The 23,653-nt window shown below is 37.8% G+C and overlaps 1 protein-coding gene across 10 annotated transcripts in view; it reads left to right on the forward strand.

Moving 5' to 3' along the window:
- Positions 1–23,653, forward strand: part of FRY (FRY microtubule binding protein) — a 198,884-nt gene that overhangs the window by 149,691 nt on the left and 25,540 nt on the right. For 6 of the 10 annotated variants that reach the window (XM_010400303.4, XM_039566159.1, XM_010400296.4 and 3 more), the window contains exons 40-53: positions 1,043–1,241; positions 1,834–1,958; positions 2,791–2,978; positions 3,926–4,020; positions 5,722–6,323; positions 7,959–8,056; positions 8,149–8,319; positions 13,465–13,605; positions 14,358–14,537; positions 15,231–15,392; positions 16,242–16,316; positions 17,367–17,537; positions 19,643–19,651; positions 23,229–23,429. In XM_010400303.4, coding sequence (XP_010398605.3) covers positions 1,043–1,241; positions 1,834–1,958; positions 2,791–2,978; positions 3,926–4,020; positions 5,722–6,323; positions 7,959–8,056; positions 8,149–8,319; positions 13,465–13,605; positions 14,358–14,537; positions 15,231–15,392; positions 16,242–16,316; positions 17,367–17,537; positions 19,643–19,651; positions 23,229–23,429 — 2,417 coding nt within the window. The remainder of the gene's footprint in view (positions 1–1,042; positions 1,242–1,833; positions 1,959–2,790; positions 2,979–3,925; positions 4,021–5,721; positions 6,324–7,958; positions 8,057–8,148; positions 8,320–13,464; positions 13,606–14,357; positions 14,538–15,230; positions 15,393–16,241; positions 16,317–17,366; positions 17,538–19,642; positions 19,652–23,228; positions 23,430–23,653) is intronic. The other 4 variants (XM_039566166.1, XM_039566120.1, XM_010400298.4 and 1 more) reach the window with 3 other exon arrangements.

Below are 23,653 nucleotides of genomic sequence, written 5' to 3' on the forward strand. Positions count from 1 at the left end.
TAATTATTTTGGCCAAAGATTTCTTTTCCAGGGCATACCTATGAATTATTAAATGCAGAATAAAATTCTTACATTAAAATTATATTACTGCTTTTCTGCCAAAATGAAAAAGTGTTTTCATTATTGCATCTGAAAAATGTAATTGGTACCCTGAGTCTGACCCTCTGAAGTTCAAGAAGTTATCAAGACTTGGTATTTTGGACTGGTTTTTGAGAAGCTAATATAAAGAGTGAGAGTGTGGGTGAGTAGCTATAGCAAAGAATCCTAACTGAAAACACTTGAGCTCAGGTTTGTTCCACATAATGTCAGGCAACTAAATTAAGAGTCTTCTGATTTGCAATGGATTTTGTCCTGCTCCCATTTTTCCCACAAGGCCATTTTTTTCTGTTGTAGATACAGCCTAACATGATTAAAAGTCTAACCTTAAGAAAACAGGTCTTAGTTTCTAATTTTAGCTCTGAAACTGTGGCAAGCTTTTGATGTAGCAGAGCTCTTACTCAGGTATTTCATCCTAATGCTGAAAATATTTTGCATGACTAGTCCAGTGGTTACAGTTACTAAAGGTGTTGAACAGAAGCCTTAAATATTTGTGTCTTGATTTCCATTACATTTGTAAAATTAGACAGCATAATTGTCCTAAAAATTCCACCCTGCAGTTTTTTTCCACATCAGACTAGTCTAGAGAAGTGAACTTCGCATGCACTTTGCCAGCTTCTAAATTCACTTTATGAAAAGTCCTACTTCTGAATGTAAAACGCCCTAGAATATTTGTTTTCCAAGTACTGTTGTCCTTGTGCAGTAAAAAAAGAAATCTGGCCTTGATATTTTTCATTTTAGACTGGATTCTACACATTTAGAAACAAAGTACCATCTTCACTCCCATCAGCATTTGAGGGTTGTTGTGTTCTGCAGGTTTTCCCCACATTTCCCAGTGGAAGGTTTTTGCTGCTGACTCTGAAAAGAGCTGCTTGGCAGACACTTCCATCTGCAAAGCTGGCCCAACAGTGTATTCCGTCTTTATCTCCTCCCTTTTGGCTGGCAGGTGGCTTTGACTTTCTGCGGGAATACCAGTCCTCTCCAGTGCCAGACTCTGGCTTGAGCTCCAGCTCCACCTCCTCCAGTATCAGTCTGGGAGGCAGCAGTGGAAATCTCCCACAGATTACACAAGAAGTTGAGGACATGGACACTGCAGCTGAATCAGATGAGAAAGCAAACAAATTAATTGAGTTCCTGACAACCAGGTAATGCAGATAAGCAGAAGATATGTTTGTGCTCGAAATGCATACTTTCATGAAGCAACTTAAAGGAAAATGACTGAGCTTTAATAGTAATTGCAGACTCCCATTCCTCTTTTATTGATATGTACCTTAGTAGGTAGGTACTTAAAAGCACTACAGTGTCAGAAAAAAACAGAAAAAAATCTTGTCTGACAGAAACAAAATGTTTAATTGACTTATAGTTTTATGTTCAGCAATGAACTAATGGAAGAAGACAGTTTTATTATTATAAAATAAGACATAAATTGTACAGGGCATAGTGAAAGGCCATAGTGAAACTAATATTAACTACCAACCGCAGCCAGCAGATTGTAGGCACAATCTTAAATTGAAAAACAGGGATTTGTTTATGCTGCTCTTTACACAGCATAGCTTATATTTTAAAATTTACAGCATGGGAATATTTCTTTATTTGTATTTAAAATTCTGTTCAGTTGCATGTTTTCCAGGTCATCACCCTGTAAATATCTAAGTGGCTGTACAGATTATATATTTTAACTGATTACATTTATTTCAGATAACTCAATTTTTGCACTTTGTTATGTATCTCTTTAAGGGCATTTGGTCCACTTTGGTGCCATGAAGATATCACTCCCAAAAATCAGAACACCAAGAGTGCTGAACAGCTCACTAATTTTCTCCGCCATGTTGTATCTGTATTTAAAGATTCCAAGTCAGGTGGTAAATATTTCCTTTCATAACTAAAAAAATATTCCCTTGTGGTCACACTTAATGTTTATCCTATGACTTGGTAGATCTGCTTATGCAGAAGCACAATAAATATGTCTTAACAAGAACGTATGACATATGAAAGAATTGCTTTAGAACAGTCATGCTAGATTAAATGGTGGCTAAATGTTGAACTGAATATTTCTTCAAAGCTGTTGGTAGAAAGCCTTTTGATTGGTTCTGCCAGATAAAATCTCTTCTGTGTCCTGTTGGTAAAATACATCACAGCTACTAAGTAAATGTACTTTGTTAAATTTCTTCTGGCAATAAAAATTTAATTTTCATTTATTATGTTTTTAGAACTTAGGAAATGTGCTGATTGTATTTTGAAAACCAACACGGTCACTAATTAAATATCTTCCAAGATCAAAGCAGAATGCAGCATCAGTATTTATATTAAAGATCTTATCCAAAGCCTTCTGAAGCTAATAGAAAGACTCCTAATTCAACTTGGCTTTAGGTTTGGGAATTTTCAGAAGTTACTATTGCTGCCAGCAAGAACAGTGGATGGCTTGAAAGTTTGTCCAGGAACTGTAAAAAAATAAATCAGGTTATTAATTTCAGACTCAGAAATTTGTTTTGGAGTTAATTTTCTTGCATTCTGTGCAAAATAAATGTAAGATTCTCCAAAGCACAGACATTTCTGCATCTCCATTTCTCACAGTGATTGCAGCGTACGCTAACAAGCATATCCTCCTCACAGAGTAGGTTCAGCCTGTTTATGACCCACAGTAAAGTCTGTAGTAAAAAGGAAAAAAAAATGACATCCTTTTCTTTTGCTTAGGTTTTCATTTGGAGCAGCATCTGAGTGAAGTTGCTTTACAAACAGCACTTTCAAGCTCTTCCAGACATTACGCTGGTCGCTCTTTCCAGATATTCAGGGCCCTAAAGCAGCCGCTTTCTGCACACGCATTGTCTGACCTCCTGTCAAGATTGGTGGAAGTTATTGGAGAGCATGGAGATGAGATTCAGGTATGCATGTGTAAATAATGCTTCTTAGAACTGTTGATTCAATGCATACTTAATTTAAAATTACCATTTTAACAAGGTGTTGTGGAGTCATGCGATGAGGAGTAGAATGTGGCCTTAGGAAATGTTACTTCTGAGTTTGCTGAGTTCATATGTACCTTATCTAAGCTTTCTTCAGGCTGTTACAATCTTATATAGCTCTAAAGAGAAAAACTAGAAAATATTAGTTGAAAATAGAAAAATTGTCACTCAAAATGAAATCTTTGTGATGACTATTTTTTCCTTTTCAGCTTCATTAATTTGTGCTTAAGGAATCCATCATCCATCTGGTGATGTAATCTTACAACATGAAGTAGACACCATCTCATTCCTCAAATGCTAACATGTTTAGGAATAAGGAAATCCGCACCATCCATAATAGTACAAAGCTTACACTGGCTTAACTCAATACAGACCTTTCACTGCACTATGATGTTCACTCTGTTTAGCTAAACAGTCTGAAATTTTACAATCAGAGACTATTTATTGCAAGATTCAAGACTTAATAAAGGGAAATACTGGCTCTCAGTAAGGAATAGACTGACATCACATCCATATTTTACTTAGGTAATGAAACTGCCACAAGATGACAGTAATACTCTGTCACAACTGCTTGTGTAGAACTTAAATCAGTGACCTGCAAGTCAGAGGTTCACTGTGCCATTACCAATCCCTTGATGAGATGTGTGCCCTTCTTGCATAGCTTCATAGATCATTCAGAGGCAGAAAATAAAACACGCTTGTAGTGACATTTTAATGTTCAGGGCAGTGGCTTTGATGTGAATGTTGGGGTTTTTTCAGGAGAAATTACAGGTTTTCAGTAGGTGCCTGTTCCTTTTATTAACTGAAGATTTTTAAATGTTACTTTTTTTAATGTCTTTGTTAAAATGCTTAACCTCCTGCATTGATAGGGGTATGTAATGGAGGCACTACTTACTTTGGAAGCTGCAGTGGACAACCTGTCTGACTGTTTGAAGAACAGTGATCTTTTGACGGTGTTATCACGGTAAGAATCTGTTCTCCTAACTGAATTTTTTTAATGTTTCATGACATTAAGTGTGCAGTTCTGCATTGAAAAAACAATTTTCATAAGACTGAGCTCATTTGTAACTTTCCAAGAACCAGACTATGAGCACATTTCAGCCAAATTTTGCCATAGTTGAAATAATGTTGATGGAACTAATAAAACTTCACAACGTGTTGTAAATTCTACCTTGCTGCCACTTGGATATAACCTACTTTAACATCCTTTAAAAATATTGTATTTTTGCACCTTTGTATCATATACCTGAAAACATATCTGGGAAGGAACACAGGTTTTGTAATACTGGTTTCATACAACATGTCATTCTCAGGTGAAGTATTCCCCAAGAAGTAAACGATCATGGTTTGTTCTCCTCAATAAAACTAGGGGGAATTTTGTCCCATGTAGACATGGATTTTGCTTGATGTATCAGCCATCTTTATGAAACCTTGGCCTGAAAGTAGACCTTTGTACATGGAGGGAAGTCTCAGGCTCCTTCTGTAACATGGCTGTTGATAGTACTGAGGGAGATGGATGTGTATCTGACTCCTAATAGTAACAACAGAATAGGTAATAGATTTTTTAAAACATCCATAAGTTACCATGCTTTACGTGCAGCACAAAAATACCAGGGCAGTTATTTCTGAAGCTAGTAGGCACAGTGCTGTGCCATGGCAGAACCCAAGGAGTGCTTTGGGACAGAGTAGAGCAGGGTAAATACACTTCTACTTTCTAAACTAAGAGCTGTTTATCTTTCTTTAGTGCACATTTCAGCAAAGACCAAGATGGAACAAAGAACAAGAAACATTCCAGAAAGCAGTGGGATGCAATATATTTTACCCTGACACTTGATTCTAGGATAAGATTCTCTTCAAGTACTATAGACAGTAGAGACTCCTAGTATATGAGGTAGGAATGGGATCAGAGAGTCAGGAATTAGCTGTTCTCCATAACAAACTTCACTTTTCAGTATCAACACAGCATGTTCATCTGTACAGATAATTGATAGGTATTGTTAATATCATCATGTGGTAGTCCATGAGGAGGCATTAGTCACTGAAATTGAAATACCTACACTTTCCCTAAACCATCTTGAAGAGATCTTAGGATACAGGCAGGGGACGATGCAATGACAAAAAATTTTCTGAAGGACTTGTACTGGCCAGAGCCTGGGCAACCACATGACAGGTTTCTTGAGGATAATGTGTTATATTTGTGGTTCTGCTTAAGATACGCTGTTTTTTCTGTCCAAGGTTCTCACATTACCCAGTAAGCAATTGTGCATTTGCCTGCAGCTGTGCCAAGTTCAGGGCTTGCTCCATTGATGAGGGCATTTTAAAGACCAGAGCTGTTTTCAGTTCTGCCACTGTCCCATTGGGAATTGCCATAAGTCACTTCACAGCTCTGTATTTCTTATCCCCTTGTTGTTCTTGCCTGTCTAGACTGTAGGCTATCCTGCTCTGGTTTGGTGCAGTGCCATGTGAATCTCATTTCTGTCATGTCTGTGGGCCTGGGTCTGTCTTCTAGAAAAAAAAGGCAGGATGCAATAGATGGTTTGGTGTTCTACTTTTCCCATTTAAATATTTATTTACAGTTTGATAAATACTCAGCTTGCATCCACTGTGTACCCTTTCAAGCTGTGCATTCACACAATGTGATGGATGTTATATATCTTGGTTTCAGTTCATCTTCACCAGATTTAACATCAAACACCAAACTGACTGCAAACCGGAAGAGCACAGGGCAGCTGAATGTGAATCCTGCAAGTGGCAACACAGCCACTGCTGAGCGAAGTAGGCACCAGAGGAGCTTCTCTGTACCCAAAAAGTTTGGAGATGTGGACAAGTGCTCGGACCCACCACGCAGTGCCACACTAGACAGAATTCAAGCATGCACGCAGCAAGGCCTGTCCTCTAAAACAAGAAGTTCATCCTCTCTAAAGGACAGTCTCACTGATCCATCCCATATTAACAATCCAACCAACCTACTGGCCACCATCTTCTGGGTTGCGGTGGCTTTGATGGAATCAGATTTTGAGTTTGAGTACCTCATGGCACTGCGGTTGCTGAATAAACTTCTGGCTCATTTGCCACTAGATAAAGCTGAAAACAGGGAGAAGTTAGAGAAACTGCAAGGGCAGCTGAAATGGGCAGATTTCTCAGGACTTCAGCAGCTACTCCTGAAAGGATTCACCTCCCTTACTACCACTGATCTCACACTCCAGCTCTTTAGTTTGCTGACACCAGTGTCTCGAATATCCATGGTGGATTCCTCTCAAGCTATAGGTAAAACCGTTTTGCTTTCCTCTCTTTCAGTATCTGTTGCATTGACATTTGGTGACAAACCTCATTCAGCTATCTGAACAAAGCCGAAAATAGCAATTTTTCTTTCTCTTTGAATAGAACATAATGTACTTTTGCTTGAGCTGAGTGAGCTTTTTTTGAAACTTCATTGAAATAATGACCTGTTTCTAGAAAGTGAATCTATTGCACAATAATGTTTTGGAGGAGAGAAATCATGTATTATTTAGCATTTCAATTCTACGGTTTAGCAGCATATGAAGTTTCTAAGCGCTCACAAAGTAAACATGTAAGGAGATGCTGTCAAAACTTCTATTACCTACTTTGGTCAGTTTTTCTGTTCAGTTGTTTTCAGACTATGTCAAACTGCTTGATTTTAAATTAGTGTTTCATGGAATTTTCTCTAAAAATATAAATATCAAAAACTCTCGTACACTCTAGATAAACTACAATAGCACAATAGTGAGTGAGGAGAGAGGCCTGCGTTATAAGGAAATAAGATGACATTTTGAAATTATTTAGCTGAGGTTGTGACCACTTCTTAATTACATGTCTTGAAGAGAGTTTCTGCATTGTTCCAGATTTTTACTCCTCTTTTTGGTCAGAAGCACAGATACTAAGACAGCTGTCCAGGCTTCACAACTAAGTCATAACAAGCCTAGACACAGAGTAAAGGGCTGAATGCCATGAACAGTCTGCCCATATCTAAGCACTTGTGTGGTGCCTGTGCTCCAGACTTTGGCTGGATAATTTACACATTGAATAGCTGTGACAGTACCATCTGGAGGCATCTTTCCTTTTCCCTGAATACAGAGGAGGAGTAGGGAAACCATGATCCTAATTTCAGCAACTTGTTTAATTGTATAGAATGAGAGGGAATGAACAGTTAGAAAATTATTTTCATAGAACAAATTCTTTCTTTTCAAAAAACAGATTGTGTCCAGATACAGTTTGTTGACTTCTGAGCTCCCACCTGAACTAGAGCAGCTTTTGTTATAGTTCTCTGTTACACCTGCTGCAGGTAGTTCATCAACTACCTTGAGCTGTGAGTTGGTGCAGAAGAGCTGAATCCCAGTTTCAGGCAGCACTTAATTAATTACAGCACCTGGAACTTGGTGCAGGAGCTCTGTCCTAGCTTCAAAAGTACCCATTGACCTGTTGTATCAGAATTGTGATTCATTATTATTACCTTGAACAGTATAAAACAATGGAAGCGGTACCTGGCAGCTGACCAGAATAATTGTTTATTAATCAATACTTACTGAATTTCCTTTCGTGTTTTAGCAGCTGTAGTGAAAATGCCACTGGTGAAGACTGTCAATAAGCCAGTTAAGTGGAAAAGATAAATATGATCTGTAACAGGAATGTGCAGTAGTGTGCAGAAATAGGCTCAAGCTTTGTAAGAGTATTGTTGCCTAAGTGACATACTGGATTTTCAAATTAAGGCCCCTTTAAGACAAAAGTGGTGTGGCCAGGGGTGTGAACAACTTGACAGCGTCTGTGTGAGTTTATGGCTAATGTAATATTGAAACCGTGACCTCCCATGAAACACCAACTTAAAGATGACTGTGGCTCTTGCTGGCCAAAATATCCATTTTGTTCTATATTTTCCTGTTCTAGGATTTCCACTGAATGTTTTGTGTCTCCTGCCCCATTTAATTCAGCATTTTGACAACCCAAACCAGTTTTGTAAAGATATAGCCGAAAGGATTGCTCAGGTATCAAAATCATTTACCATTTTGTACATCCTCAAACCCTGTAAATGCTGTTGCCTTGTTTTTGATATGTTTTGATGTTTATATTTAATTAGGTTTGTTTGGAGGAGAAGAATCCCAAGCTATCAAATCTTGCACATGTCATGACCCTTTATAAAACACACAGCTATACAAGGGACTGTGCTACCTGGGTAAACGTGGTTTGCCGTTACCTTCATGAAGCATTTGCTGATATTACTTTGAGTATGGTTACATATTTGGCTGAGGTAAGCTTTCAAAAACTTTTTACTGTTCTAACTCTTCTGTTGCCCTACAGCCCAAAGAGATAAAGTCTGCCAGCAAATTACTGGGAGCTCTGCACCTGCTATTTATAATTAAAAAATGAAAGCAGAAACTGGCAGAAAAAACCCACAGAATTACTTTAAAAAATCAATATTGAACGCTAAAACAAAAGCTGATACATCTGAAAGCAGATTCCTTCATCAGCCAGTTGGATTTTCCACTGTGAAAGTGAGAGGAAACTGGACATTTATTTAGATCCCATTGAGGAAAATCAGAAGACTATCTCCACAAGGGTTTAGCAACATAATAAGGTATCATCTGCTACATAAGGATCTGGTTCTTGATGCAAATTTGTATGCATTCCTCTAATACTGAATGGTATTATCTTGCTACAAATGTTTTCCTGTGTTCATTGCTTACTCCTAACATTTTTCACGTGTGGAGTACAGTGCTGATGCAGTGCTGTTACTGGGGATCCAAGGTTCAGTTCTGCTCTTTAGCATAAGGCTGCTTGATATTCTGACCCCATTGTCAGATCACTTTCAGGACAACATTTTCTTACCGGGTTCTCAGATTTATCCCTTCCCTGCTGAGTTGCCTTCAGTCTCCCCTCTCATCCAGGGACAAGACAGTTCTGTATTCACAGAATCACAGAATCATTTTTAGGCTGTAAAAGACTTTTAAGATCATCAAGTCCAACCCCAAATCTAACACTGCCAAGTCCACCACTAAACCATTTCCCTCACTGCCACATCTATACATCTTTTAAATACCTCCAGGGATGGTGAGTCCACCCCTTTCCTGGGTAGCCTGTTCCAATGCTTGGCAAATGTTTGCATGAAGGAATTTTTCCTAACAGTCAATCTAAACCTTCTCTGGCCTAACTTGAGACCATTTCCTCTTATATTATCAATTGGTGCTCTGGAGAAGAGGTTGACACCCACCTCTCTACATAATTTAACTAGCTTCTGCCACAGGATCTATAAAAACTCCTCAGGCGTCTCTGATACTGGCCACTCACAAATTTTTAAGAGCCTGAAAGGCCAGGTGCTGCTCCCGCACTCACTTAAGGCTTCAGAGCAACGAGGCCCTGCTGCCTCAAGCTGCAATTCTTCACCTTGTTTGCGCATGGAGGCTCTAAGTAAACAATCACATATGATCTTAACTGATGGTGAAAGCCATGACTCCCCTGTAGGAACCAAAAACATGGCCTTGAGGTTTTTCAGTCTCTTTTCAAGTCGAAAGACTCTGGAGAACTATTAGCTCTTCAAATCAAGAGCTCTTTCTGACATTGAACCCTCCAGAGTAAAGTGTCTTCTTCACATCAGAAGCTTGTATTTCTAATAAAAAAATACTATAAGAACTATATTTGTAATAAAGAAATGCTATAAAAATGTTGGTGTTCAATTTCTTTCTCCTTTGCTTTCCCAGCCTTAGGAAAGCATTTGCCCCTTTTTTTTCCCTTCAGTGCTCTCTGTATGGTCACTAGTGCTGCAGCACCTCCACAAAGGCCATTGCTCATGATCTTGCTCCCCTTGCAATGGGTTGAGACATGCATGTGGAGCCTCTTTTCTGTGCAGTTCCCCCTTGCTGAAGATTGGCACCACTTACTGTGTCAACAGCAAGTCAGGCAGGTTTTCTACTGTAATTAAGACACATTCCTCACATAGCACTATCAGCAGCAGGATGACAGAGTTGTAAGCACTGACTTCCTTTCACTGTATTTACATTGACTGCAGCTCTGTTGAGTCATGTCTGGAGAATATTTATATGGGCATAGAGTAGCTGCCAGTCTGGTGGAGTAGCAAGAGACAAGAAACCATCTTATTCAGCCTGCTGTGGCCTTGAAATATATTTTTTTCCAGCTTTCAGAATGTTTCCTCTTTTCTTCTTAGTTAGTCCCCAGGTCAGGATAAACAATGTGCCCCTGTCTCCTATAAACCAGCTGTGGGATATCCTGTCAATAGGTAAAGCCAAGTAGGCTAACAGCCCCACTGGGCAACCTTCCCTTGAATGTTATAGCCATACACGGCCTTGAGTTTTAACAATCCTGGTTCAGTCGCCAACACTTGGGACAGAAGGAAATTGTGAGACAGGCAGTTCTTAAGAACAACAAAGAAAATTGTATTGCAACAGTGACCCTTCCAAACACAGGTGTTGCTTCAGAAGGAGATGTGTACCACAAGTTAACACTATGAAAACAAATGCTCTCAGCAGAAGGTAGAAGTTTCAATTATTGCTGTTCAGACAAAACTTTGTATTTAACCTGTTTGATGGCAGGTCATTGCTTGTCATCAAGGGGTATGATTCTAGCATAAAATCCAGCTCTGTTATTATCCAGATCTTACAATGACAAGTAGTGCTCCTTGCTCAGTTTTACATATGCTCCATTAATGAAAAATTTTAATTTCTTCTAGAAAACTACTGGGAGATCTCAATCTACAGATGAGGGAAAATCACTCTTCAGTAGTGCAGTAGAACTCTCAACCTCCAGAACCAAAATCAGATCAGCATACAAACATATTACTGAACACTTACTTTGGTTTTATGCTAGATTTTTGCAGATTAATTTTTAAAATTTAAACTTTTATCATGACAGCACACTCGTTCTAGGAGTATATCTGAATTGACATGGGTCATGTTAAACTAGTGACCAGGGTCATGCTCGAACTTAAATAGCTAATGCTACTAATAGAGAAGGGACAAGAATCCGTAGTGCATAGTAATAGGCTTATGGTAGATTTTTCCACCTCCTCCTTGTTAGATGGAGGATTGCTTGTGATAAAAATATAAGCATTTATAACCTGCTCAAAACCAAAGAATCACTAGAAACTAAACCATCTGTATTGCAAGGGGAAGCATGCCCTAGATCAGGCATTATCCCAGTAATGGCTCGTCTATCACATGGCTTTTGAAATGCCCTCTTTATTTCCTCAAAACATTTGTTTGACTGCATGGCATTGCCTCAGAGCTGAGTATTTCTTCACACCCCCTGCCACAGTGGGAGGGGCAAAAGGAACTGTCTCCAGCAGTAGAAGTCCAGGCAGCCCTTGAAAGAGAAGGCTTTCTTCTCCACTTAGTTCTGGGTTAGTTGCTGCTTCAGGAAGGGGGCAAATGTTGCTAACGCAATGTGGGATCCTGAACCCAGATGAGACCCCAATAGTAGCCGCACATAAGAGAGGAATCCACAATTCTTAAAAAAAGGTCATATGTACAAGAGTCAAAAATATAAATAAATTCTGAGAACAGTTGTATTTCTTCTTACAAATACAGTGGAAACTTCTTGTCCTGGAATCCTCTTATCCAAATGATGTGTTATCACAACTCCATCTTGCTGCTATTTTTGTTACTTCTGGCAGCAACAGAATTCATATTGTACTAAATGCATGTTAAGGTTGCTATTCTTTCTTTAAAGCAAAATATTCTTTCTTATTATGAATTCATTATGTATTTAAGTACATACTTGGACTACCGACCGCCACATATATTCAATTCTTTTGACAACAAATTTATACAAACTGTAGTGGAAATTAGAAACTTTCAGACATAAGGTTCCTATAACAGCTTTCTAAACAGCAGTTGAGACAAAATTCCCATTATTTCCCAAGAATTCCTTTTCCTATCCCAAAAGGTGTTGTCTGATGCAGTAGTGTCTGTCAGAGAACAAAACAATTTCTTTCTGTCATCCAGATAGTTTTTTCTAATCCTACACTGAAATGGTGTACTGGCTGATGTGCTGGATCACATAAACTATTTGCAAACAAGGAATCAAACTTTCCATTGCAAGATCTTAATAGAAGGCAGAAAAAGACTCGGTAACCCTGTTTTGAAGAAGAATTTCTAAGCATATTTTCTCTCTCAGTAAAGGTATCTGAGGGGCTGAAGGTATCTAAGGGCTGAAGCACATTGCTGTGTAGTACCTTTAATTTAAGAGTTCTTCCTGTCTATTTGTAGAGGAATAGATAACTATAATGAGTTCCCTTTATTGTGCTGTTAATGGAATTTGCTCACTTTGTTTTATGAATCACTAATTGCTACTCACTTTTGCTGATGAAAGAAATCAGAAGATATTTAGTGGGATAAGATAGGTTCCATTTTCACTGGCGTGACGCATTCTAATTTAAGAAAAGGAGAGGCCTTATCCTTCTATATCCTTAGAAGGATATCTAAAAAATTACTAAAGTCCACTTGGATAAGAATTGAAATTTTCCTGTGGTGGAAGGTGTGAGGCATCTTAGAGTTTTTATAAGCAATTGTTTTCTAGATCCCAATAACTCTAGTAGCCCGTGTTAGAACTTTTTTGTCAGCCTGAATTGGGAGGATGGTGTTTAGGATTGAGGCTCTGGTAACCTCCAGCAATAACATTTGATTGCCTCTGAAATTTGTGGGGTGGGACAGTGCCTGTCACCAGTGTAAGAACATCCTGCCTTCCAGGATGTTTTCAACTGAGATATTTCACACATATACAAACAAATCATGGCTGTCCGTATGCCTCTGGAATTACTGTCATGTATATGTATGAGCACAGTTACATTTCCAAGGTTCATTGTGATATTCCAGGATCTACACTCAGGTGTCTGAAAACTCCAGGATCAAGCCCTTCTTTGTATTAATCTGAACAGTAAGAGAGCCCAGGGGCTCCACATCCTCCTAAACAGAAAATGTTTCTTTGGCACTTACAGTCAGTGAGCACTGGCAGTGAAGTGTATTTGATAAATATTTACTGATGTGTGAATAGTAGTAGTTTTGTTTCTTCATCATGTTTCTTTTTTCTCACTGACTTCCAGCAAATGTAGACGTAAAAAGATCCTCCCCTGTTTTTATTGGATGTGCTTACCCAATTACAGTGTAAATTTTACTTACCAGTTTACTCAACTGCTGAATGTGTTTTCTGGATAAGTTAGGGCAGGCATATATAAAATAAAACAGGCTGGCATTTGGCTCCTAACTTAAGCTCTTTTTTGCTTCATGCCTGTATCATCATCAATTGTGAAATTATTGTAAAATGGCACTGCAAAATCAGTGAGTGAAGAGAGATGAAGGGTACAATTGGTGTTTGTGAAACTAGGAGCTTTTTGCTTAAGAAGAAATGTCTCAAAATTTTGTTATATTCACTTTTCTTTTAACAGCTACTAGAAAAGGGCCTTCCTAGTATGCAACAGTCCCTCTTACAGATGATCTACAGTCTTCTTAGTTATATGGACCTGTCAGCTATTCCTGTGAAGCAGTTTAACATGGAAGTGCTAAAAACCATTGAAAAATATGTACAGGTAAATACCATGTCTTTTTTTACATTCCTGTAGGAACTTAGGAGCAGCATTTACTATCGTAAGTTGATTTTCTGCATAAGAATTTACTACTAGATTAGCAGGGAGGGCTTCAAGTGTCTAGTGTGGTACAAAGTTCATAAACACCCTGATGGCTCATAGCCTGTGCATCCCTGGAGAAGATGCCTGGCTGTATGTTCACTGTGAGGGAAGGGTTAGGCTTCAGCCTTGGAGTACCTCGGAGAAACCTTAATACCACCCAGAGCCTGAGTGACCATTCTTTAATTATTAGCACAAGGAAGATGTAGCATAAGCGCTTTTCTTCAGAGACTTCTGTACCTAATTCCTGACAAGTGAAAAATATATGGGAGTATTAGGAATTCACAGAGGTAAAAACTTGTGTCAAGTCACCTTTTTTATTAAATGGGGATTCTGCTATGGCCTTCATATTTATTCATACTGATTAAGGCATTCAGGTAGGAGATTTTAAATCCTCTGCCAAGTTGGCTTTGTCCACAGGTCTCCCAGCTTGCAGGCCAGTTCCCTAACAGTGACACCTTAGGCAAGTCTTGGTCTCTGTTGTTGAAATTATTCTGCAATTACGCACCTTGTCACTGACCAAGAGAGATAAAGAATAGGGATATTCCGATTCTACACTTTAATTATGTGGTAAAAAATATGACTGTAAAATGTAAATAATCTTGAATGTGTGTGAATCTTGCTTTCTGATTGCTGAGTAAATATATTATTTCTAGAGCATTCACTGGAGAGAAGCCTTGAATATCCTGAAATTGGTAGTTTCTCGTTCCGCCAGTTTAGTGCTACCTTCCTATCAACATAGTGATCTTTCAAAAATGGAAATACATCGAGTGTGGAACAGTGCCTCCAAGGAGCTACCAGGGAAGACTTTAGAGTTTCATTTTGATATCTCAGAGGTACTTTTTGTAGTTTTCCTACTTAACACCTTAATTCTGACTTCTGACTGGACTCTCTTACAGCAGTCTTTATCCTGCAAATCCTTGCACCTTGTAACTTTATAGAACTGAATGGTCCCATTAATGGGCAACTCACTATATTGTATGAAGCTACAGAATTGTTTGCAGCATTATAGATTATTTCATATAGATAATAGTGAGCTGTTGAGGTTAAAAGGAAATACAAGCATAGAAAGGCATATGGTACTATTTGCTTTCCTGTCAGTATAGTTCTAGAAAATGCTGAGACATCCTCTTGTCAATCCAAGATAGCATTTCAATACTTTTTGGAAAAGGGCCAAAGTGTTCAACATGCTTTGGGGAAAAAAAAATACATGCAAGAAGTGCAGATTTGAAATTAACTTCATAAACTTTCTGGGGTTTTTGCTCGTTCTTGTGTCAGGAACTAGTGACAGTTGCTTTGGGTATTATCTATCCATGAACATAACCTCTGGCTACTAAGTATGGCAGTTGTTACTCAGACATTCACACTGGAAAATAGGAAACATACCAAGTGATGTGAAATTTGCTGCACTCCTTGTTTTATCCCTGCATATGATCTTCAAAATAATCTTTTCCTTCAATTGAAGCAATATGGTTCTTAAAAGTTCATCCTGAAGCAGGGTGCTGCTGAATAATTACTCTTTATTTAAGACTCCAATTATTGGGAGACGGTATGATGAGCTGCAGAGTTCTTCTGGGCGAGATGGTAAACCCAGGGCAATGGCTGTCACCCGAAGTACTTCTTCAACCTCATCAGGATCTAACTCCAATGTCCTCGTTCCTGTGAGCTGGAAGAGACCCCAGTACTCTCAGGTAGGTAGCCCACTATTCATTAGTAAGTTGCAGTCAGAGCAGCTGAATCAACATATACTTGGGTCCTTAAATGCTTGTGCCCTCTGTGTCCTGTGCAGTGCTCCTGGCTGGCTGGGGCAGAGGCAGCACAACATCTGACTGTGTGTGCTGTGTGTCTTTCTTGGACTCAAAAATGGACTGAGTTATGTCCATCTTCTATCCCAAAGCTGGTTTTCTTTCAGCTTGCAGGAAATGCATCTCTTTAAGACCGCTTAAGTCTAGGTCAGATTTAAGTAAAAATGACAGATGAGTTCAGATATTAGCAAGGGGAGCTGGTAGATAACTTGTGCAACTTTAAAAGTTGTTTTCTTGGGATACTGAATAAAAAGAACAGTTTTCCTAGAAGTGATATTTGATTACCTTAGTGATTTTGGTTAACTTAATTTTTGGCTTATCTGCAAATTAAAATAAAGCCATGCGGAATAAACACATTTATTGCTCTTTTCACTTTTTTGATATTGCAGGTTATATAGCAGTGGCTCAGGCCCAATTCTACAAAACAAAAATTATGCATGTGCTTAATTTCAGGCTTCTGAACTGTCTTTTTAAAGTGATGCATATGATCCAATGTTTCCTTATTGTACTCAATGGAATTTATAGACTAATTTAAATATAATAAACAGCAAAATCATTAACAGCTATTTTTATGTTTACTTCATGCATAGTTGCTCTGAAAGCAATCCTTTGAGCACTTAATGACTAATTCTTTGGTTGGTTTCTCCTAATTAAAAATCGCTAATGTATGTTTCTAGCCACAGGGAGAATGGATGGTTAAAAAAATGCTCACTTGAGAAACATCTTGTTTTCTAGAAAAGGACAAAGGAAAAGCTGGTGCATGTCCTTTCCCTGTGTGGTCAGGAAGTTGGGCTGAGTAAAAACCCTTCAGTAAGTAGCCTTGTATTGACCAGTTTTTTATTTCATTGTGTCCTTAGCGTGGAAAGCACAGAACAGTGTTTCCCAGAGTTGCTGACTAGATTTGCATAGTTTTGAAGTCATTGCTGTCATTATCCTTTGTACTGGCCCAGGCTGTGTTTCTCAGCATATGGACCAGGGAGTGAATGGCCCTTTCACTTAAAGAAGATTCACTTTCAGAGCTACGTGTGGTTTTCCTGTGGGAATCTGTGATGCTGTAGGTTTTACTTATGCCATCTCAGTGGGTAGAGAGTAATGACCTTTGTATTACCAGAATCTTTATAAAGTAAAAAATTAAATTACCAAAATAAAATGGGAGGGGAAAGGGTTGTGTGTGTCTGATTTTTCCGTTAGACAGTAGTTCTGATGTTACTCTTTAAAAATTAATATTATCTGGTGCCAGGAAAAGGGTGATTGATTACCCAGGGTGGGAAACACTTACAATAGTCATTAAATATTTTCTACAGAAAAAGGAAAATTTCTCAATGTTTTTGAACATGGTGTTTGTCACTTGTATTATGGAGAACAGGTCCTTTGTTTCTGCAAGACAGGAGCTGTTTAATTTTTGCAACTGAATTGCAGATACAAGTATACTCAGTAGGAAAGAAAAAATTATAGCTTGTTGTATTTTCTAATCTTGACATATTTTTTAACAGCTTGTTTACTGGAGGGTTTTTTTTAATGAACTCACTATGTCATCCCCTTGACAGTATTTTCTCTGCTAAGTTCTCTGAATTTTGTTCCTATATGTGTATATAAACATCCAGGCAACATCAATCTGCAGCCATTAGGAGGTAGCTGTAATATTCTTGGATGTGTTCCCACAGTATGAAGTTGTTTCTTTGTACAAGTTTTATCTGAAGGCACCTGTCCAACATAAATAATAAAGGGTGTTCTAAAAATACTCAGTGAAGGAATTAGGTGTGTACTGGAAATACAGTCTTCTGAATAACCAATTACAGCTTTTAGGAAGAAACAACCAGAGGGAACAGTTTGTAACAAAAGAAATCCTTTGAATTGTAGGTGATTTTTTCTTCCTGTGGTGATTTGGATCTGATTGAGCACCAGACGAGCTTGGTCTCTTCAGAAGACGGAACAAGGGAGCAGGAGAACATGGATGATTCAAACAGTGAACAACAATTCAGAGTCTTTAGGGACTTTGATTTCCTAGATGTTGAGCTGGAAGATGGGGAGGTATGGTATATTTTCTCTGAAACAGCTTCTTTATTAAAACTTTTATACTCCTTCTGCTAAACACTTCTCTTCTTGTAACATAAAACTTTAACTGTTTAACTATAAACGTAGTTTTAAATTCAGACTATTTATGATGTTCACACAGTGTTTATTTCAGTAGCATAACAGTAAAAAGACTACCACACCCTTCCTTTCTGAATCTACTTTAGGAAACACTGCAAAACTGTTACTGGAAAATAAAGTGTCTGTTCTAGTACCTTGTTGATGAATTTACTTTTAAGTGAACTTATTTTAAATACAATTTATAACAGTCTAAATTGTCAACAAAATATAGATATTTGCTGATTAAAAACGTATAAAATGAAATTGTTCCAAAGCTGTTGGTTCATAAGGAACCCTCCGAAACATTAATTCAGGCCTTCAGGCTGCTGTTATTCCTGCAACTGCCGATGAAATCACTTAGAGATGTACCTTCCACTCTGCTGAGGTGTCTGTGATTTCATCGTCTCATGCAGGAGCCAAACAAAATCCTGAGCACCCAGATCAAGTCTTGACAGGTGAAGCCTGTCAGCTCACCTTGAGCTGAAACTGCTGAAGGGAAAAAAAAAGTTGAAAAACTGATAAATTTTTGGGGGCTACACCCTTTAGCCTTGCTAATATCAAACGTGGGGTATTTCTTTCTATTTGGTTGGGAAAGGCCAAAAATTAATATCTGTTACCAAACAAGTCTAACAATTTTGTTGCTGTTTAAAAGTTCAGAAACTGTTAGTACTTTTGAAAGACTTAAGGCTCAGGTGTTCAGCAAACCTAAGAGTTTAATAGCTTGTCATAATCTGGACTTGATTTTAGTATTAATTCTCTCCATTATCACTCTTAGCTCTGAGAAGAACATGTGCACAGGAAGAAATATTAATTTTTCTACCTGTTTGTATTACAGTAGTAAAATAATTTTAAGGTAAACAGAACATTCAGGTGTGAACTCATATACATCTGAATTTTTTTTTCCAATTGAGAGAAAGGATGAAAGAATGGGAAAAAAAAAAATGTCCCAAAGTCCTTATTTTTCCAAGTCAGGAATTTCTGTATCAAAATTAGTAATCTTGGCTCACAGATGCCCATGACCTTGCTAAGGAAGGAAAAAAAAACCAAACCAAAAGGGTAGTTGGCAGCAATGGTTGAAAATACATTAGACAAATATTGAAGGAGCTTCAGTGTTCCAAACAAGCATAAATGATAGAACAATAATGCCAGGTTGTTTGGCAAAAACATACTGGCTGCAGTAATTTCTGTGTCTTAAATGCTTTCAAGATATTACAAGGATCTAGGACTGCAATTTTGAGTGAACATCACTTGATAATTTTTTGCCCACTGAAATTCAGGAATTTCTTCTTTCTCTTCACAAGTTAAAACCATATAGAGAGTATATATAATTGTGCACAACAATTCTTTTCAAAATGAATTTACTTTCATGGACTGTGACTCTGCAAAGATTTTTTTTATACATGTGGCCAACTTCAAGACCAAGGCCTAAATTAATTGATATGCTAATCATCTTAAGTTGGTAATGAAACAGATACTAAGCTTCTCTAGTTTTATGTGAAGTAAAATTAAAAATGTTAATTTTTACTTAGTGGTTTTCAAGTTGCCATGGGTTGCATTCCAAAGTTTACTTCAGACTTAACTTACTGTTTTAAAAATAAATTCAGGCCCGGTGTAGAAGGCTACTTCTCTAATGACTGAGTTGAGAGTGTTATCATTTACATCTTATCTGAATTTGGTATATTCATAAACATGAAAAAACCAGTGTTAGAAAACTTAAGCTAGCAAGAGCAACATCTGTCTTTCAAAAAAACCCCTATGATTTAAACAGGCCAGTGATGCTTGGATCATCTGCAGACCACAAGGTGTACTTGTTTGAAATTTCCTAAAGATGTAAAAGCAAGCAATAGTTATTTTCAAACTTGAAAGGTATCCTGAAGAGTTGAAGTTTCTGTGATAATATTTGTTAAAATTGTAGGCAAATGTTTGTCTATGATGTCTTTCATGCAGTAATTTTACATAGATTCTTTCTATTTGTTTTTCTATCTGTTATATCTGCTACTCAGGAACTTCAGGTAAGAATGCTACTTGAACTCAGATGTGCCAGCATATGTTATGCCTTCTTGCAAATTTATATTGTAGAATAACATCATAGTTTTGCTGTTGCCTCCCCCCTTCAGTGTGTGCGTAGGTGAGTGTGTGTGTGAGCTTGAATTTCTGTCAGGTGCTTCATTTTTTGTCTTGTATTAGAAATATTTTTGAGGTCTTTTTCAAAAATTCTGCTTCATTTTAAGTTTGTTTTTGACATGCTCAACAGTCTTCACGAATTTTGTAATATCTTAATTCTAGTATCAGTGTTTTTCAAACTGAGTCCTTTTTCCTTTTGATATCTTTGTGCATGATTAATGTGTAGAAACTTCATTATTTATAGAGTTTGGGCCATTCTTTTGTAGGGGGAAATTATGTGTAATCTCTACCTTTTCTGTTGTGGCATATTGTCTCCTGTTAGCATCTTGCTAAAGCTGATGTCTGAGACCTCTTAAGACAGTTTATGTTATTGCTATCAGACTGAATTTAATTGAAAAATTAAACTAATTCCTACAGCTTAATTTAATACAGCTGTGTGGTCCTACCAACTTTTCTGGACTCATTTACCCTGTGAGGAAGACAGAAAAAACACATCAGTCATTGCCAGTTTGGGGCCTAAATTTTAAGTTTATCAATGTATAGAGAGAAGTGAAATGATAGAGAATTTTAATGAGTTGTACAAATGATACAGAAATCAGCAACCACAGAATTCTGCATATTTGTTTCTGAGTTTGTACATCAGTTTTTATGCAACCCCCCAAAAAATCTTTGTCTCAAAATGCCTGTGCTGTGAGATACATCCATATGGAAATAGTGCCTTGCTACGTAGTTCCACAATACTTCTGCCTATACCCTACAATATTTGAGTGATTCCATTAACTCTGCATACTTTGTCAACACAGTAAGGATGAAAACTTGTGTGAAAGAGGTATTGCATGATTCTTACTGCCTCTGTGGAGGAACTTTACTGCTCTCCCCCACATAGGATTACTTCCCCTTTTGTCTCTCCCTTCCCCTGGGCTGTTGTAAAGTTTAAAGTAGCTGCAAGGGCACATCTGCTCCTCTACCAGAGGGTGGTGACTGTGGGAAGTTCTGTGTGGTACCTGCTCGCTGCTGGCCAGACACATTTATAACATGTGACTGTTTTCCTCTGAGTTGATGTTTATCACTGGTGACTTTTCAGATGGAAGATGGCTTTGCTCCTGCTGTAGATAAAAATTAACAACCTCTCAAATACATCTTTGCTCTTTCTTGTTAACTGTGAAAGAAAGATTGCTTAACAGACTACAAAAACCACAACTCCATCTTCATAGACGTGTGCTGACCTCCTGTTTAATTCAGTATGGTTCTGGGTGCCCCTGTAGCAAACTCATGCTAATCCAAATGTTATGGGTGTTTGAGTTATACTGTTTCATCTCCTTTAACCCTTTGCCCTCACTTTTAATTCACTACCCCTTCCAACTGCATGCCCTGGAAATGTCCCTTTTATTTTTCTTCTTTTTGCTGGCTTCCTTATTTAAGGCTTTGCAGAATAAAACTGCAACAGGAGATATTCCCATAGAGATGGGCTGCTGAGTTTACTGATAGCTTTGCTAGGCATCATGAGGATCAGGGTGTGATGACTCTCATCTTTGCACGCTTGCTTATTTATGCCGTTTTGTCATTTATTACTTCAGTAACTGATGTGTTTGTAGAGGATGTCTCATTGCTGCACGTGTCCTTCAGCCTTTGTGGGGGGACAATGGACAAGAATTTGTTAAAATAAATAGCTTGGAACAGAAATGTCATTTTTATAATTTAAAGAGGCCTGACTTCTTAAATCTATGTGTTCTGTTCTCTTTCCACACAAAACTACTGTTATCATACCAGTCCCAGGATGAGAACACAGGGTTCTTCCAACAGTGTGTCAGGCTTCACAACAATTTCATGTTCATTTTCCCTTGATTTTAGTGCATGCCTTAGTTTTAAATGTTCTTGTGAATTGCAAGGGTTGTCTTTTTCCTAAAAAATATTTTTTCTATTTTCATCATATTTTTTCATGAGACGGTGAGCTTAATGTCACAAAACTTAACTTCCCCTCTTTCTATTCAAATTCCACAATCCATTGCATTAAATAGTAATGATGCAAAATAAGATCAATTTGTGCAAGTTTGTTGACTGTTAAGGAGGTAAGATTGCAATTTAATCCATTGCACTTTATGCAGTTTGGTCCCCATTCAGTAAACATCTGAGTAGTCCCCAATTACTCAAGTGTTTAAAATCACAACTCTGCTTAAAGGACCTTCCTGAACTGAGACCTATTTCTCAATGATTGCACATTATTTCGATCTACATAAATCCAGGAAAAAATCATAATCAGTTATTTGTTAATAATATTATTTTTTAGGCAGAACTATATTTTTTTCAAATTAATATTTAAAATATCACAGTCAGCTTGAATTTTCATCAATTGACTTGCTTGTTTAAGAGTGTTGCAACTTACAGAGTCTTGTTTAAAATAGGCAGCCCTGAACCTTAAACGTAAACATTTTCCTCTATAAATTTCCTTCCCATGTTGATGCAGGATTGAGGGCTTTCACCTAGATAAAGTGCCCAAAAGTGCATCTGAATACTTCTGGGGAGTCCTTTCTTGCTGTCTCTGCAGGTCCATGCCAGGAGCAGTTGTGGTTGTGGTCCTGCATTTGCCAGAGAGGAGCCTGGCTAGACTTAGGAAGGGAGCAAGAGATTATTGCAATCAGGGAAAAGGCATACAGTCCACTGGAAAATATATAAAGTAAATAAATGGGAAAAGGGTGGAAAACTAATTTTTATACATGAAAGAAATGAAGTGATCTTTTTATCAGTTCCCCAGCCTAACAAATGGTTACGCAATTTGCTTAGCGCACTCAGCTCTATGTAACTGCGTGTGGGATCGGAACTGAAATTCTGATAAATATAAAATGTTTGGTCCATTTGACTGTGTCCTTTTTAAAATGTGAGATCTCAGGCAATGCTTATAAGGCTATTCTCAAAACACAGATTCAAATAATTAAAGTGGATTCAAAAATAAGCAATATGGGCCTAGAATAAAAGTTTAAAAGGTGTGCTGCTTGTTACAGTTTTTGTGTAAAGCAAGGGTTTGTTCAAATCTACTCATCATTATGGTTATGTATATAAAGCAAAGAATCTAAAATCTTTAACCTAAGTTTTGCAATTGAACCATTGGTATGAACTGTGCTTCTAATACTTTTAAACATCATGAAAAAATCCTTTAAAATTGCTTTCAAACTTTTCTTTTGCGTGTCACTGCTCTATTGGTATTGAGGAGTGTGTATATGTGGACTTACAAAAACAAATTCTTAAATTAGCCAATGCATGAAAAACATCTACTACTGAAAAGACTGAATGTTCATTTAACTGCCATTTCCATGCTTCTGCTCTTATCTCCAGGTGAACAAACAAGATAATGCTTATTTAAAGTTTTTACTATATTTTTATGTAAACCTATTTCTGGAGCTAACTTTGATCAGGGGTTATCATATGATTAGTTTCACATCAAGAAAGCTCACCCTCTGTCTATTTCAGGGTGAGAGCATGGACAACTTCAACTGGGGAGTGCGCAGACGGTCCCTGGACAGCCTGGACAAGTGTGACATGCAGCTGATGGAAGAGAACCAGCTCTCAGGGAGCACACCCAGCCTGAACAAAATGAACCATGAGGACTCTGATGAGTCATCAGAGGAGGAGGACCTGACCACCAGCCAAATCTTGGAGAACTCAGACCTAGTAAGTTGCAAACTTGAAATTCAGGAAAAGATTGGGTGGTGGTGTTAAGTAAGCTGGGCTTTTAGTTTCCTCTGCCCAGGTGCAATCTAATGAGCTGAAATTGGTGGGTACATTTTCCCTTATTTGCAAAGGTAAACAGGAATTTTAATGCAAAGTTTGAAACACAGGAAACATCAGATCTTATTATTTGCCTTTTTTTACTCTGGGACAATTTTTGACAATTG

The sequence above is a fragment of the Corvus cornix genome, chromosome 1 (genome assembly GCF_000738735.6).
Source record: "Corvus cornix cornix isolate S_Up_H32 chromosome 1, ASM73873v5, whole genome shotgun sequence".
NCBI lineage: Eukaryota > Metazoa > Chordata > Aves > Passeriformes > Corvidae > Corvus > Corvus cornix.